This window comes from Acomys minous (genome assembly GCF_964271855.1).
Source record: "Acomys minous genome assembly, chromosome: 2".
Classification (NCBI taxonomy): Eukaryota; Metazoa; Chordata; class Mammalia; order Rodentia; family Muridae; genus Acomys; species Acomys minous.
In genome coordinates, this window is record NC_140484.1 from 56,321,355 (window position 1) to 56,339,014 (window position 17,660).

Consider the following 17,660-nt stretch of genomic DNA (forward strand, 5'->3'; position numbering starts at 1 on the left):
TTCTGTTTGGCCCAGGCTGGCCTCGAACTCACACTCTTTTTGCCTTTGCCTCTTTGAGTGCTGGGGTTATAGACATGTCCTACCTTACCCCATGTGCTGGTTTAGTTTTTGTCAACTTTACACAAATCGAGACATATCTGGGAAAAGGGAGTTGCAATCGAGGAATCGCTTTCTCGAGATTGATTAGTGATGATGTGGGAGGCCTCAGCCTGCTGTGGGTAGTGCTGTCTCTGGGCTGTATGAGAAAGCAGGCTGAGCTAGCCATGAGGCGCAAACTAGCAGGCAATGCTCTGTGGTTTCTGTTTGAGTTCCTACTTCTAGGTCCTGCTCTGCTTGAGTTCCTCCTGTGTTGGTTTTTCATTAATGACAAACTGTTACCCAACACATGAGCTAAATAAATCCTATCCTCCTTGTGTTGCTTTCGGTCAGTGTTTTAATCGCCAAACTAGGACACCCTGTATATTTGTATTTTCTTTAATGTTGACTTTCTGGGTAGAATGACAAGAATAGAACCAAAGGAGTGCTTGCCAACAGAGACCCTGGACTTTCTGTTTTGGGGAACCAAATGCTTGCTACATTGGGGAATCTCCCTAGGGAGAATAACCCCATGTGTTCTCACATGTGGCGTGCCTTATTCAAAGAGAGAGCCTCTTTGAGGAAGTGAATGTGTGGGAAAGAGGAGGCAGACCTCCTCAGAAACACAAGGTGGGCTTAACAGGCCTTCCCCTGTTGGTGACAAACTAACAGGATAGCCCTGATTTGGGGGACCTACTCTTTCTGGGTCTGGATGTGAGGCAGGTTCTTCCCTCAGGAGTTCTCCTGTAGGCTGCATTTGACTAGGTCAGTGCATCTCCTTGGGACTTAGCAGCTCAAACAAACTATGTGACTATTCAAGAATATTCAAGAACAGGTGACAGTTCTTCTTCGAGGTGGCTGAGCTGTCACATGAAGGTGGCTACAGGAGGCAGAGTCTTAGATCCTGCGCCCGACCATGCTCTGTCTCAGGATCCCTCCTTAGGTGATCATGAGACCACTGTAAACATGCTAAGATTTCCCTCATCCCTTACAACAGGGATGAACCACGTGGACCCTGTGCTGGGCTAGCGACTCCCAGGAGGTCCTCCACCCTCCCCAGTCTTCAGAGACAGAAAGTAGGATGGGAAGCCAGGAAGTGCCGAGGGAGCAGAGAGCCAGCGTTGAATGGGGACAGAGTTTCAGTCTGGGAAGATGTAAAGTTCTAGAGGCGGATGGCGTGGGTGGATGTTAATTCTGCTGAGCTGTGTGCACTTGAACATGGTCAAATGGTCAGTGTCAGGCGCAGTGCATTTTACCAGCATTAGAAGAAAGAATTCTGGTTCAGACAAGGAGCTCCTCGTGTGGTCCTTAAAGCAGAGCGCTTCACCGGCTGGTGGAAGCCAGCGCGTGAGTCGCACAGGGAAGGCTTAGCCAGCCCCTGTGGGGATGGAGGAGGAGAGAACTCAACTTGCAGAGCAGAAAGCCATCCTAGCTGGCAGCCACCGAGGGGAGAGGGACCACAAGCTCACAGCTGCAACCAATTAGGTGCCTCCAGCAGCCAGAGTGAGCCCAGATCGGAGAGCTTCTAGAAGCCTCCCAGTAAGGCCCAGCTAACCTGTCCTCTTGCCTTCTTGGCCTCATGAGAGGCTGAGCGGAAGAGAACTTGCCCTCTTCCTTTGGGCTCTGACCCACAACCCTAACATAGTGAATGGCTACTTCAAGCTGCTGTTATGAGGAGACATACACACCACATATATGTATACACACACATACCACACACGTACACATATACCACGCACCCCCACATGCGTACACACACTCATGTGCTGTAGGCATGGCGGAGCCTAGGACAGTGTTCAGGCACTGGGTTTCTGGAAAGTGATTAGACTAATCAGTGGATTAACCCATGGAGGAGTTCATAATTCAGTGGCATTTTAAAAAGGGAAACTAGTAGGTGAGGCCTAGTTTGAGGAAGAGATCACCGGGCTGTGCCCTTGAGAGGGGTACCCTGTTTCCCTTGCCTTTCTCTCTGCTTCCGGGCCACCACGAGGTGTTAGCTTTCCTCTACTGTACGCATACTGTGCTGTGTTCTGCCTTACTTCTGGCCTTAGAACAACGAAGCCAGTTGATCATGGACAGAAACCCCCAGAAAACATGAGTCAAACTAAACCTTTCCTTCTCCGAGCCGATTCTCTCGGGTATTTTGTCGCAGTGACAGAAACAAACATCGCCGCCAGGTTAATGCGCTGTGCATCACAGCACAGAATGTAAGTGGAGCAGTGTCCAGGAGTGGCAGGCACGGGACTCCATGTGACCAGGGCTCCTGCCTGCCCTGTGTTGACTTCATCTGTCCTTCCCTACTCTGTCCTGTTCCACAGACTCATCAGATCACCCTGTGCCCTCTGCGGGGAGCTGCTCACCTGGTGGCATAGTTTTGATCCAGTGTCTTTGATCTGGTCCATAGGCTCCTGGATGTCTGCCTTGTGTCTCGGGTTGGATCTGAAATGGCCTCCTCAAGCTCCTGTTCTGAATGTCCCCAGCTTATGGCGCTACTGTAGCACCTGTCTGAGCTAGGGTCTGGTTAGCAGAAGTGGATCGTTAGGGGTAGGTAGGCTTTTGAAGGTGATAAACCTGCCCCTGCATCCACTCCGCCTGGTCTCTGCTATTGCATTAATTTTCTCAAGGAAACATAAACAAGAAACTGGTCACCCCCAGATAGGGCCATGGACAGTAGACCAAAGAAAGGAGTCTACCCGTTTCAACTGGAACCAGTGAGTTTATTGGGATGAGGACTTCCTTACAAGGAGGGTGGGTGGCCCCAAAATAGTTTTATCATCTGAAAGTCCCACCCCATGATAGGTGATGGCTTCACGGATTCTGGACCGTGGAGTCCTGGCTTCCATTAACTTTTCATACCCCGGCATCCTAACAGTTTACTGGGCAGGAGGGAGAGGTGGCTGGAATCCCAAGTGAAGATGTAAAGACCTCTCCTCCCTAAACTAAGGAGCATTAGCAGCCCCGTGGCCATTACCCAAACCCAGGCTGTCACCATGTGGTTCTGCACATCAGCTTATCGTGACTACGGAGCCACAGTCATCTTTTGCTCCACAGTGATCCAGAGGAAAGGAGTTTACCTCAACATCTAGCCTCCGGCATTTGAATAAGTCGCTCTTTCTGCCTTACGTTCCTGCTGCCACAGACATGGCCGCTCCCCCATGCCTTCACTGTTGTGATGCACCGGAATCTCTCTGAAGCCGTGAGGTGTAGCAAATCTTTCCTGTTTCTGGTGGCTGTCTGGCCACAACAACGTGAAAATAACTAACACACTCGGTAGAGTCTTCTCCACTTCCCTTGCCCCGCCGTGTGGGAGACAGAGTTTATCTACTCCTTTGAGCATCATGTGAGGGCTCAGGGCCAGAGTCTTCATCTCTGTGGCTGAGCAGCAGACAGGAAGCATCTTGCTAGGACCACTGGTTAACAAACACCCATGCTTCAGAGGGATGTCGGATAGTTAGCAACCGTGTGTGCTTCAGAGGGGCTTTGAGGCACCAGCCCACCCTGAGTCTATCTGAAGAAGCTGGGTTCCTGGGGATGGCAGCCATGAGCTCTGAGAAGCAAAGGGAGACAGTGAAGTTGTTCTGTATGTTCTAGAAAGAACTGGTAATCTGTTCTAGAGTGTGCTGTAGGGACTCTTTGGCTGCTGTAGAACATTCTAGAAGATACTGGGATGGCCAGAATGGTCTACAGGGAGGGGTGAGGCTGTTTCAGAATGTTCTCGAAGGTAGTGTAAGGGGAGTATAATTCAGTCAGAGGCATGCACACATGCCCCTCCGCCTGCCAATTAAATAAATAATAAGTGGATAGATGCAAAAAAGGCTTGCCTTGCGAGCATAAGGACCTGAGTTTGATTGTAAAACCATTAAAAATGCCAGATTATAGTAGCGCATGCTTGTAATTCCAGTATTGGGGAGGCAGAGACAGAAAGCTCTCGGGGGCTCTCTAGCCAGCCAGCCTACTCTAATTGGTGAACTCCAGTCTAGTGAAAGACTCTATTTTAAAGCAGGACAGCATTTCTGAGGATGGCAGTTGGTATTGTCCCCCAGCCCCTACAGACACATGTGTGTACAATATGAACATTTAAAAATATGTCCCAGAATGCTGTGAAGGGAATTGGCGAGGCTATTTTCAGAACACAGAGGGGCAATGCAGATGCTGGACACAGAGATCCAGATGCCAGGGCATTAGGGGTGGGGTGGGTGAGGCTGGCCTACCACTCACCAAGGAAGGTCCAAATGCTTTGGAACAGAAGGGGATTCCTGGCTGCTGGGACTAGTCCTTCCTGACTCTGTGCATGAAGAGTCTGCAATTCCTTAAGATCAGATATCCTGGCCTGGGGGTTCTGCTGGGCGGTGGGGTATGTGGGGCTAGAACTTTCACGTCTCTGTGTTGGTGGCAGGGTGATGTCAAGGCTCATCAGAGACTAGGAGGGCATGCTGTCACCCCACACTTGCTAAGATCTCTCCTCCAGGGCAGATGTAACACGTTCATGGTGGGAGATGTAAATCCCACCCACCTACCCGCTGGGAGCCTGTGGTGCTGTAAGACCCTTCTGGAGAGAGGCCTACCGTGGGGTCAGGGTGTATCTGCCTTTTCGGTCCAAGCCACAGTAGGAGTGAAAGGCAAACCAGAGGAAGGCGCAGAGCATCATAGCACATACCTAGAGCAGTCAGAAGAGATGCCCAGGAGTCAGCGGCTACCAAGAGCCCTGGTGACAGAGCCTTACCACTTCCAGGGACGTTTCTAAGACTGGGAAATTGAGAGCATGAGATAAACAAAGGGTCTCCTTCCTGGGTCAGGGGCTGTTCCCTCTCTGTGACTGGGCCTGCAAGATCCTGGTAGTGCCGTGACTAGAGTGTTGGCCTGGGGCAGTAACCCAGGGACTCACCGTGAGGGCCAGGCTGGTGCAGGTCAGGGTGGCAGCAATACTGTAGTGTGTCCACAGAAAGTTCCTGATGCTCTGTAGGCAGTCCTGGACAGAGGGAGCACACATGGTTGCCCACCCTGGCTGGCCCTCCTTGCACAGTGTGCTTAGCTTCCTCCACCCAACCCCCCTCTCAACAGGGAGGTGACGGTTGGCATCCAGGACATTCATATGGTGGCATTTTTGTTAGGGATAGGCTGAGGCCTTTGAGAAGGGTGAGGATGGCCTGGGCCATGCAGAACCCCCACGGGATGCTCTCTTGCCTTTTGGTAAGCAAGTGGTCTTCTTGGCCCTTACTGGCCTGAGCTGGCCTTTGCTTTTCTCCCACCAGGGGTCTTTTGCAGCCAGCTGTGGTCCCTTGCCACCATGGGGGCAGAAGGCAGGTGGCCCAGCTATTTGGTATTGGGAACCTGAGGAGTGTTCTTAGGTGGATGAGGCTCCCTGACTTTCAGCCCTTTCCCAGCAGGCCAGCTCCCTTCCCTTCTGGGCCTTGAGCCATTCCCCACCCTCTTGTTTCTTGGAGGGTAGCCAGACATCTCTCCCCATGAGATAGGGCTGGTTTGTTTCCAGGACAGCAGGGGGATGGGACAAGGAGGGGGCTGGGTAGGGAGAGCGAGCCAGGAGGGGAGAATGAGTCAAGGCCTAGCCCTCAGGGCAAAAGGGCTACTCCTCTGTGCCCTTCTCCTAGTACTTTCTCCTTTTTCTGGGCCCCCTGGGGACCCGTCCTACTCCTTTCCCCTTTCCTAAATATCTGATCATGCAGAGCCTTAGTTTTTGAGCTTCTAGAAGCTTCGGAGGGGAGGGGGGAGGTTCTTGATGGCCTGGGAAAGCCGCATGAAGGAAAGAGTAGGTGGGGCACATGCCTGCTGCTAGCCTGCAAAAGGGGGTTGGGCCTAGGGTTTGGGCCAAGCTGGCCATCCTGGGAGTTTCCTTCAGTTTACCTCACTGCGGGCCCCCTATCAAGGGGAATGGGGTTACATACCCAAGGCTCTAGGGCAGATCCCAAGATGTGAGAAGCCAAAGGGGCAAAGAGGATGAAGATGTCCCTTCCCAGGTAGAACTTGAAGTGCCCAAGCCTTATCTGACCTGAGTGCAGAAGCCTTCATTACCTCCTCCTCACCTCTCTCCTGGCCTCCTGGCCCTGACACATGATGGCTCCCGTGCTTGCCAACAGCCCGAAAGGAGATTTCTTCCCACAACACAGAAACTACAAGACAGACCAGTGAGGAACATAGAGTGGGCAGGACTGCCTGATGGGGAAACTGAGGCACCAAAGCACAAGCTGAGTGATTCTGCAAATGGGGCCCCTCAAGAGACCAGAGCCAGGGGTCAGGGATCACGGCTGCTTCTGGAAAAAAAGCCACTGGTGGCTTTAGCCTGGTGATGGAATGGCCTGGCTCTCTGGGGGCTGCTTGCCCTCACAAGCAGGGCCCTACTGCCTGCCTGGTAGCTGAACACCTACTTTCTTGAATAACACCCAATTCCTTCTTGGAATTCTCAGCCCCTGTTGAAGAGGGGCGTTGCCCTTTTATTTTACACATTGGCCCATACTTTTGGATAGCCAGTCCTATCTGGAGCAAAGGGGGAGGGGTGGGAGCTCAGTCATCTACCCACAGTGGGACCTGTGTCCTGGGACCTCCTCCTGAAGCCTGCCCAGGAGGCCCAGGAGGAGAAGGAGGCCCAGGATGTCTGACTCTAGAGGATTTTTGGCACCCACTCTCTGGAGCACACCAAGTATGACCACCCTGTCCCTAGCTCACCGTGTCGTGGATGACGGCCAGCTCCTGCCACCAGTTGCTAGATGGGCTCTTAATTGCCTGATCATATACGAGGTCATAGGTGTCCAATACCGCATCCTCCACCTGCACCAAAAGCATCACAGGAGGAAATGGCCTGAGGGAGACCCAGGGAAGCCCACATCCTGGACCTCCTTCTCCAGGGACTTTCCTTCTACCATGGCAATCCTGTGGCTTTCTTGTTGCTCTTGAGGCTCCCAAGAGTTAAAGAAAAGACCAGCAGAGCTCAGCTGCCCACCTTCAGTGGTGGCTTTTGGGTAGCATGGGGTGGTGTCCTGGTGCTACTGCCAGCCCGGATATAGACAATAGGGCCAGCCTGTTGAGAAGCATGGACAGAGGCCTGGACTAGTTCCTTGGTTCCCTAAGGTGCTTGTGGGTCTTTCTCCAGAACTATCCAGAATACTGGGAAGATAAGCTCTAAGTCTTGGACCAGGGAAGGTAAGGGTATCTGGGGTCAGATACAGGTAGACACAGAAGAGGAAGGAAGGAAGCTGGCCATGCCTTTGCTCCACACACAGAACACCTAGACTGTTTTGCTTCTGTCTGCTAGCTCTGTTTTCTCCACTCTGCTTAATCCCTACCCTAAGATGCTGTCCCCCAGGCCAAATATATTTTCAGAGGCAAGCTGGAATTTCATCTCTCCCAGGAATGCATCTTGGACATGTGGGACTCACTGGTCTCCTGGCCCAGGGCACTTCCTTCCACAGCTTTCTGCCTTGAAGACCCTGAGTCGTCCCCACTTCCAGCCTCATGCCAGGCCAGCAGCCACGTCACACAGAGGGTTGTCCTAAATGGCTGGGGTGGTGCTGAAGCCCTTATGTCTCCTCTGGCCACTCATGCCTTTCAGAAAGGAAGCGTGTCTGTCCCACAGCCTGATGTCCTCTATGGGCTGCAGGACCTGCTGCCTGCAGGTCATAGTGGGCAGGTTGGTAATTAGAGGTGCTTGGTTAGCCCAGCCCAGGCCCCAGGCCCCTGCAGGAGCCAGGGGAACTCCATGCTAACTGCTGATCCTGGCACCGATTCCTCCCTCTCCATCCATGCAACAGAGCCAGACATTCTTATGAGTCATCCCCAGCTCAGCCTGCCCGGGCCCTCCCCCACCCCGGGGCAGGTGCCAAGCTGGCCTTGGTTGCTAGTCAGTCGTCAGTCGGGGCCAGAGCCCTCTCATGGGCTCAGCTTCTTCAGGCCTGTGTCCTTAAGGGAACAAATCCCGGGAAGGCTGAGAATGCCTCTCGCTGGCCTGGATTGGGTGGGGCAGGTAGCAGAAACAGGCAGGCGCCCTTGGACTCGCCCTTTTTGTACCACTCCCTAACACAATTGACTTTATTTCCCTCATCAGTTCTACCACTTTTCGAGGATATCCCAGCACCCAGGGGCCCTCTGTCCACTGTCATCCCTACAGAACAATAGGGATGACATCAGCTCTAGCGCTCAGCTCAGCTTGGTTCTGCCCAGCATCCCACCCCCACGTGCAGAACAACAGAGCTCTTCCTAGACCTCAGAACCTGATCTTGAGGCCTTGGAGGCCAGGCTGAACTCTCTCTCTCTCTTTCTCTGCAGAGCCCAGCACTGGAGCAGGGGGTAGTAACATTGCCATCTGTACCCATGTTGGCATTCAGGGTGCTCTGAAAGGGACTGAGGCTGGAGTTTTCATAGGAATACGGACAGTGGACCAGAGGTGACCTAAACCAGGGCCACAAGCCTCCACGTCATTTGTCCAGGGGTCCCTCCTACCAAGGATCCATGGCTGCAGAGCTGGCAAGCAGTTTCTGGCTTAGAAACTCTCCTTTGTAAGTGTTTTGTCTAGTGCGGCAGTGGAGGAAGCCTTGCGTGTATGAGTCCTGAGTGGGTATTTGTTGTCAAGGACCACAGCCTCAAGCCCATGCGAAGTCAGCAAAGCCACCCACCCTGCGAGTCTAACATTAGCTAAAGCTGCTTCTTGTCCAGCTGTGTGCAATAAACCCTGTCTCCTTGTTTATCTGCATGTCCTAACCCTGCCTCCTTGTTCAGCTGTATATAATAAACAGACTGAGCTGCTGGGGGCAAGGAGGCTGCCATTTTCCATCAGAGAGTTGAAACCAACTGATCCCAGCTTTTCTGTACGTGTCTGTGCTGTGTCTGTTTCTCACTCGTTTGTATCGCCCCCCTACCCCACCCCCCCAAAATGAGGTCAACCCTCATTTTGGGCTGTGCAGCACACAGCAGCCCAAGTTACTGCAGACTGAGAACTCATGTCCAGGGCACTGCCCCCTCCCCAAATCTTTCTTCCTAAGACCAGGATACTGTGATATCTGCCAGGGCTTGGTGAAGCCCCTCCCCCATGTTTGCCAGCTCAGGATGGTACAGATGGGCTGTACAGCCATGGGCAGGAGGACCCCATGTGGAGCCGCAGGTGGCTTGTGGACCAGCAATGAGTCCTGAGGCTACATAGACATGTCTGTTCTATGTTTGGTCTTGACATGAATTATTAAGGAAAGCTAAACAATTCATTTTCCGCTCCTAGGGGACAGTGGGAGATTGTGGCAAAGTAGCTCTGCAGCCACAGTGAGGGGGGTAATGAATAGCCCTATCACTCTGTATTCATCACATAGCAGGCTGAACCACACTGCCATCCTCACCAACCATGGATGCCTGCCAAGGCCTGTGTCCTGGTTGGGGGTGGGGTGGGTGGAGCACCCCATCCTCACTTCAGGCCAGAGCCTGTGTCTACAGAGACAGTCCAGGCCTCTTCCTTCTCTGTCTTTCAACCTCTTGTTAGACCCTTGCTTCAGCGTGTCTTGGCATCTTTCCAGGGGAGCTGAGGCGGGGGGGGGGGGGTGGGGTGCTGTCTGGGGTGACTTTTAAGCATTACCAGTTGACTCCTGTATCTTTCCTTAGCCATGCAGTTGGGAGGCAGCTGGGATGACTAAGTGTAAGGCTCTGACCTATTTGGCCTGGACTGGCCCACCGGCAGGAAGAACATAGGATGTTTTGGTGATGCTGTGCTTGGTACCACACACGGCCTCATCCCAGCCCAGGACAACTGAGAACTAGGTCCACATTCGAGGCAACCTAGAGGACAGGGGAGCCTGAGTGGCCCCTGCACTGCTGCTTCATCTCTACCATGTAGTAGCCGCCCTCTACCAGGGCTGTCTACTCTTCATGTATAAAAGACACTTACACAGAGGCCCAGGGAGGGTAAAGGACTTGTTCAAGGCTGTCCTTGCTGCCCTGATTTTCAAACCCAAGTTGTCTTCACCAAGGGTACCTCCAGGTAGCTCTCCAGGGCTCGCAGGGGCCCTGCTGGAATTCAGAACTCCCAAGACAATAGATGGGCTGACAGGCCAGGGTCCAGGAGAAAGCCCTACCCCACCCAATGTCAGGCAGGCCTTAGAGAATTGCCCTAGTAGCCAGTCTTATGGTGATTGGAGAAAGCCCCGCCCCCTCCCTTCCCCCCACCCCCCCAGCCCCTCTCCTGTAGAATAAGCACTGGTTGCTGTCTGTTCTCCTGGTCCCTGTGAGGCCCCTGCACATTCTGGACCCCGAGTCTAGGGCTTAGAATGTAAACACAGCTTTGGAACAGGGAGATGGGGCCTCGGCTGCTGCAGGCCAACCCGAGGCCAGTCCCTGCTGATACCTGGCAGCTGTCTCGACCTAGGCCACCCACGCTTTGACCCAGACCTCCAGCCATCCAGAACTCACCCACCCCCTCCACACACACTAAGTGGGCAGGGAATGTTCAGCCAAAAATGTTGCTTGGCCCTGCTGCCTCAGGCAGGATTTCTGGACACCCATACCCTCAAGCCATTGCGGGAGTTCAACCCCCTTCCAGGACTTCTGGACCAGAGGGAAAAAAATTCTCTCTCTCTCTCTCTCTCTCTCTCTCTCTCTCTCTCTCTCTCTCTCTCTCTCTCTCTCCCCATCTCTGTCTCTGTCTCTCTCTCTGTCTGTCTGTCTCTCTGTGTCTGTCTGTCTCTCTGTGTCTGTCTGTCTGTCTGTCTGTCTGTCTGTCTGTCTCTCTCTCTCTCTCTCTCTCCCATATCAGGATTGGTGTGAGCCTTTGAGGATCTCCTTGGGTAGGGAAGAGGGGTGAGGCAGAAAAAAAAAAAAAAAACAACAACAACTCTGAGCAAAGAGCCTGGCTGGGCCAGGGGGAGGCTCCTGGCTGCACTCACCTGGGTAGGGTTGTGGAATCTCCAGAAGACCACCTGCACCAGGATGCAGAAGGTTAAGGCGAAGCACAGGAAACCCTGGGGACAGAGATGGCCTGGTCACTGCACAGCCAGATTATGTGGCCTGGGGAGACAAGGCATGGTACCAGGTGGGTAGCTTCCCTAGATGGGCAGGGCTGAGGTACAGGTCTGAGGCCCATTCTTGATACTGCCTTGGGTGGGGGAGGGGAGGCTCTTTCTAGGAATTCCTTCCCCAGGCTTTGTGTGCCTCCAAGGACCGCTGTGTGACATAAGGTGCCACACACACTGCTTTCCCAGGAACGGTAGGCTTTTCCAGTATGATGGAGACCCCTCCCTGCCCAGGCAGCGCCTCCATGTATCTGAAATTCTGGCAGCAGAACCTCCTAACCTACCCCTTTAAACAATTTTTAGAATTTTTTTAAACATTTACATTCCTTATAAGCACATGTATGAGGAGGCCAGAAGAAAGGTATTGAATCCTCTGGACCTGTACTTGGGTCCTCTGGAAGAGCAGGCAGCCCTTATAACTGCTGAGCCATTTCTCCAGCCTCATACACCTAGCCACCCAGCATCATCTAGCCCAGACTGGCCTTGAGCTCATGATGCACCTGCCTTCAACCCCTCAGTGCTATGACTACAGGTGTATGCAAGCACCACCTTGCTTTCAGCGCTAGTGACTGAACCAAGGACACGGTGCACACTAGGCAAGCACCCTACCAAATGACCCACATCCCCAGCCAGAAAGTTCCCTCTTGAAGGTAGGGGTGGCTGCCTCATACAGGATGTCTTCTGCAGGCTCTTTGTTGTTTTGTTTCTGACACTCGTTTCCAAGGAGACCCCAACCGATACAGCCTGACTCATCCAGGACCACAGCCCACAACCCCAGGCATAGGTTTGACACCTCAGACACTGTGCCCTTCCCCCCCTCGTGAGTTTCCTCCCCTTCCTCTGCACCACCGCATGGGTCCCTGTGGTTACCCTACTGGCAACCCTCACCCAGAGTGCTAAAAGGGACATCTTTGCACACTGCACCCGGAAGGGAACTCTCCTATAGCTGGGTAATAGACTTAGAGGACAATGCAGATCATCTCTCCCCTGACCACGTACAGGCACAAGTCCCTACACTTTTGTGGATAGTTTCAGGGTCATTCTAGACTAGGAGCCCTGTTCCTCAGCAGGGCCCACCAAAGTCCCATCTAATGACCTATCTAGGGGGTACCCTCTGAGCCTCTGCCTGGTGCTCTTGATGATCAGCCCCAGCACCCTGCACATGGCTCCACCCAGTACACAGAAGCCCCTGTGTGACCATTGAGCCCTCTGTATCAGCCACCTCCCGGCTCCAAAGTGTCACTAGCATGTCACTCAGTGGATATGGCCAGCCGTGGCCTGGCTGTCTCAACCCACCCTCACTCAGGGGTAACCCCCACGAGGAGAAGTGACCAGAATGCAGAGGAACCTAGTCATTGGCCAGGATGACAGGGACATGCCAGGGTCAGCTTAGCCCTGGGGTCATCTGCACTGGCCCTCAAACTTCTGTGGGTGTGGGCTCTGCAGGGATGTGGGGAGGGGGACCCCTTCTTCTGCTTCCTCCTGCCTGTTGTGGAGCTTGCATCACTGTCTTGGAGTTGGCCCCGGGGTTGCCTGCTACTCTGCCCTGCCTTTGCCTTGATCCCTCCTCCTCCTCCTCCTCCTCCTCCTCCTCCTCCTCCTCCTCCTCCTTCTCCCCTTCTCCTTGCTTTCCTCCACTTTTTCTTTCTTCTCCTTTCGCCTCTTCCCTCTTGCTGGCAGTATAGGGTAGCCTTCCCCATCTGGAAGCCATTCCTCAACTCTGCCTCCCAGCTGAGGCTGTGAGCCAACCCCAAGAGCCCAGCCCTTTCTGGAAACCATTTCATTGCTCAGGAGGGAGCCTCTCCGCACCCCCCCCCCCCCGGCCCCATGTCTCCTCTCTCTGTCTCTCTCTGTGTCTCTGTCTGTCTGTCTGTCTCTGTCTCTGTCTCTCTCCTTCCCCCCCCCCCCCCCGCGTGTGTGTGTGTGTGTGTGTGTGTGTGTGTGTGTGTGTGTGTTGTGTGTAGTAAAGGTCATAAGATGTACAGAGTGCAGAGAGAGAGGTTGGGCCTGGCCTACCGTGACCATTTTCTCTCTACTCATTCTAAATGAAAATAAGTGAATAAACTCGTAAACAACTTGAATCTACTTCCTGCAGCCAGATCGCTCTTTCATTTCCCAAGTTGCAGAAGGAGGGGCAGGAAAGGGGGCAGGGCCGCAGTGAGCACAGAGTCATGTTGGAGGTTGTTTCCATTCCCTGTCCCCCCTTTTTGTACTTTATATGTGCTCCTACCACCCAGGCATGTTAGGCACAGCACACAGGCAGACACAGAGCCATGGTGAACAGGGCAGGCAGAGACAGACGGCACCACCATGCACACAGGCACAAGCATAAACACGCCACGAAGGAGTTGTGACTGTTGGAACTCTCATGACCCTGTGGTGGCTGAGCTGAGCTTACTATCCATGCTGGGGTAGAAGATGCTGGGAATCAACAAAGTGCAGAGCCCACGCTGGGCTGGGAGTGACCTCGGGACCACAAGAGTCTGAATATGTCTTTTAGCCTAATTCACGTAAACTGCACAGCGCCAGGCCCTGAGTCTGTTAGGGATGTGGAACTGAAACTGAAGCTTTGGAAAGCCTGGGTGGGTTCTAATGCTCCTGGAATCCTTTGCCCACAGGTCAAGTGCCAAGCAGGATGTGGGAGGAGCTTGAGAGGGCTGCAATGGGTTAGGCTGTAGCAGAGCCTTTTGGCCCACCTATTTACTGCTTTCTGCCTTACAGTCTCCTCGCTGACTATGGTGCCCCCTGGTGGCTGATGTCATACCCGGGTGCAGGCCTCTCACGCTGCCTTCTGCGTGCCTCTGCCTCCATCTTGTCTTCTTTCCATGCTTCCCTCTAGCAAGGCACAAATCCTGGGCGGGTCACATCCCACCAGCCCAGCAGCCCACAGTGACCACTTCACTAGGGCCTCCCTCTGGGCCCTAAATCTGTTATTTTTGTTTAGTGCTTTTCATGGCCAGCGTGGTCCCTGCTCTGTCCAGTGAGGCTAGAGTGCCAGGTTCTACCTAGTCCGTTATCCAGACCCACCCAGGTCTGGCTGGTCCCTGAAGCAACTCTAGGAGGTGACTCTGTCCCTGTTTCTGGAGACCAGGGGTCACCAGCAAATGAACTGAGCATCAAGATGGGGTTGCAAAGTATAGTTTCAGTCTGTTATCCAGGAAGCAAAGCCCCCAGCCCAGGTTCCTGGGGAGGGGGGGAGGTCGTGGATTCCCCCAGTCACTCACAGGCAGAGGTCAGGAGGCCTACAAGCAGGGCTTCAGGCATGGATGGAGATGGGAGATGAGGTCTCATGCCTGGGATGGAGAGGGTAGGTCAGAGACTAGGGGATCCAGGAAGGAGCTGCCCCAGTTCACATGACTGGGAAAGCCTGGATCTAACAGGGACAGGGTGGCCATGGGAAAGGTCCTGGCAGATAGATTCTGAAGTGACCATTGAGAGTTGGAGGGGCACACTCAGGCACCCAGATGGAGAAATAGATACAGCATCAACGAGGGCTTTCTTCTATGGGGTTGCGAAACTTCCCTTCAATGGCTAGACAAGGACAGTGGCCCTTTGAGAAGGACGCGCCAGGTTGCAAAAACAGCTACAGGGACTTCCCCCTTCCCCTTGTCCCTGTTGGTCTATCCATGTTGGTCTGAAAAGTGGAATTCCTCCAGTCCTGTCTCCAGACCTTACTAGGTATGAGATGACTCCAGGACTGAGAGGTGCCTTCCCCCCGCCCCCCCCATCTCTCGGCCAAACCTCTGTTGGATCTGAGGAAGACAGGATGAAGCAGAGCTCTGTGGGGACTTCTGACCCAGGTAAAGGGTCTTGCCTGGGCAAGTGGAAGGTCTTAACTACAGCCCCTTTTAGCATCCTCGTCATCTCCATACTCAGTACAAAGGCCTTTGCTTCTTTCTGGATACTCCTGCTAGGGTCAGGCAGGTCCCTGGACTTACTCCTCTCAGGTGTCCCTCCCTGCCTGAGATCTAGGAGCCGGGATCATGTGGCAGCACACAAACTTACCGCAGCCATGAGGCCATGGGCCTCCCTCGCAGTGGCTACGGTGCTCAGAGCAGCGCCCAGGCTCAGCAGCCCTGCTAGGCTGATCCCCACGTAGAAAGCTGTGGGAAGACAGAAGCAGAGGATAAGGAGTCTAGCATTGGGTCTAGGCATGGAGGTTGGAGCTGAAATCTACTCGGGGGGGTGGGGGGGTCACAGAACTAGAATTAAAGTTCTGCAGAGTTCCCAAAAGGCACATATCTCTGGCCGAAGAAGAAGGGGCGTCCCATGGCCCAACAGCCTTTTCCCTCCCAAGTCTGGGAAGGAATGGGGAAGAGCAAGGGAGAAGCTAGGGGGGGCCATACTCTGTTCCCTATTTCTCCTGTCCTCCCTGCCTCACAGACTATCTTTAAGTCACATCCGCATACTCTAGTGACAGGTGGCAGTGTGGGGCTGTGACCTTATCAGTCTAGGCCCAGGCCCCAGGCTTCCTGCCTGGGGGACGCCTAGTGCCTTGGAAGGCAGGGGGCCTAGGGACTGGGGTTGCCAGTCCCCCATTCAGGGGCCTCATTTTCTCCCATTGTTTCCTACTGGGTGGTCCCCTTCCTAGGTCGCTTGCATTACCTAACATCCCTTCACTAAAGTGGCCTTGCTCTTGTGGAAACAGGATACCCTGGCAAGCTTGGCCCTAGCTGGGCATTTTCTGCCCTGCTGAGTCCCTTAGGCCGATCTGAGTCCAACCTCAGGAAAACATTGCTCTGAAGGCACAGATCCGGGGCCTGCCCCAGTCTGAACACTCCTATGTGGTAGCAGAGTCAGGGCAGGAGTGCCTGCTGTGGCCTAAACCTCTCCATCTTTGTCAGTGCAGCCAGGACACTGGGGTGTCCCTTCCCTATCCCCGACCTCCGGTTTCTGCCCAAAGCCAGCTCTTCTGGACAGCCTAGGGCTGGGGAGTGAGGTTGGGACCTCCCGGATGCTCCAGAGCCCTCCCACCTCCCCCCCCCCACAGCCATTTCTAGCCTCACTTACCCCAGTAGTGCAGAGCGTTGTAGGGGTTCTCCTCCAAGGATACACGGCCAATGACAGCAAAGTGTTCTCCAAAGTGAGTGACAACTGCCATGGTGGCCGTAGAGAGGCCTAGCAGCTGAGAGTGGGGTGGGCTTGTCATCAGAGCTTGGGAGTTACAAAGGCCCTCCCACAATGACATGTGTATAAGGTCTGGGCTTCCAGGGACTCCAGCCTGGCTCCCGCCAGCTTTCTGGGTGCATAGGAGCAAGACAGCTGCAGGAGGCCTCCATGTTTTTGTGGGTGGAGGAAAGTCCTCCCACCCACAGACTCCCCTACCACATACACACAGATAAGTACGCAACACACATACTTGTGCCCATTTTCTCTAAGGACCCAGAAGCTCACACATCAAACTTGTCCGCACAGACTCTGCAGTCCCTGCTCTTTCCAGATCCCAGGTAGCACCCTTTCCTGGCGGTCCCCGCACACTCTAAGTCACCAGCCAACCTAGGTTCTCCCAGACTCTTCACTGACCCTTGGGGTGGCAGCTGTGCCTGCAAGGACAGCATGTACAGATGTACACAGTCCTCTAAGGGTGGCCACCGGGGGACCCAGAGCCAGTCTGCCAGGACTGTGGTGTGGGAGAAGGGAGACCACAGTGCTGGAGGCCTGGGCATGGAGAATTATTACCTCTGCTGCTAACCTACCCACCCACTCCTTCTGCCCCCATTTGCATGTTACCAAGGCCAAGAAGTTGGTGAGCAGTATCTGGCATTTGGCAATCTTGATTCGATTCCAGTGCCCCATGGCGTTCGGCTCCTTCCCTCTCCTCTCCTCTTTCTGTTCCTTTCTCCTCCTTTCCCCTCCCCTCTCCTGCCTTCTTCTCTACTCCCCTCCCTTCTGTGGTTCCCCACTGGGTGGGGACCTCAGACCACAGCTGACAGAGTAGGTAGGCTGTGTCCTCCCATCTGTCAACAGCCCTTGCAACCTAGTGGCTGGGCAGGAGGAAGGAAGAAAGGCAGGCAGGAAGAGGGGCCCCCGTTTCTGTACCTGCTGCTGCCCTGCCCTGGCCCAAGACAACTGGGCTTTTGTAGATGTAAGAGGCCTCCCTGTGGGTGGGCTGGGCCACTCTGCGGCATGGGGGAGGGGTGGAGTCTTGAGGGGAGCAGGAAGAGGAGGGCTCCATGCCTGGCATTGGTTATAAGGGTGTACTAATCTGCTACTAACCCTAACTGCCCAGCCACATATAAACCTTTGGTGTTTGGATTAGACCCTGTGTCCCAAAGAACTAGGATTAATCCCCAAACAGGACTCCTGCAGGTGGTGACTGTGTCTCATGGCCTGATGCTATTGGCCAATTCGTAATCAGCACAGAGGGGAAGGACGTGATAGAGTTAAGTAAGGTTCAGGAATGTCCAGGGTTTGGGCAAACAGGTATGGTACATATGTAGGAGTTTCAAGGTGGGGCGAAGTTTATGAGTATTGACGCTTGGTAGGTTCGCCATCTTTGATAGAAAAACAAAAAACAAAAACATGTTTCTCACAACCAAGACCTGAAAGGCTGAGGCAGGATGGTAGCAAGTTAGAAGCCAACCTAAC

At 53.9% G+C, this 17,660-nt stretch overlaps 1 protein-coding gene across 6 annotated transcripts; it reads right to left on the minus strand.

The window, feature by feature from the left end:
* Positions 1-306: 306 nt before the first annotated feature.
* On the minus strand, positions 307-17,039 carry TSPAN32 (tetraspanin 32). Of its 6 annotated transcripts, none has more exons than XM_084771841.1 (9): positions 16,803-17,039; positions 16,083-16,197; positions 15,078-15,175; positions 10,947-11,021; positions 6,757-6,858; positions 6,117-6,203; positions 4,961-5,044; positions 4,641-4,732; positions 307-3,622 (listed from the first exon to the last, which is right to left on the minus strand). In XM_084771841.1, exons 1-9 carry the CDS (start codon positions 16,866-16,868, stop codon positions 3,580-3,582), a joined length of 762 nt encoding a protein of 253 aa, XP_084627967.1. In that variant the 5' UTR covers positions 16,869-17,039; the 3' UTR covers positions 307-3,579. The 6 variants fall into 6 exon arrangements, 5 of the variants coding, with proteins under 5 accessions (XP_084627967.1, XP_084627969.1, XP_084627968.1 ...); XR_014777264.1 differs by having other exon boundaries at positions 3,586-3,622; positions 6,106-6,203; XM_084771843.1 differs by lacking the exon at positions 6,117-6,203.
* Positions 17,040-17,660: the final 621 nt, after the last annotated feature.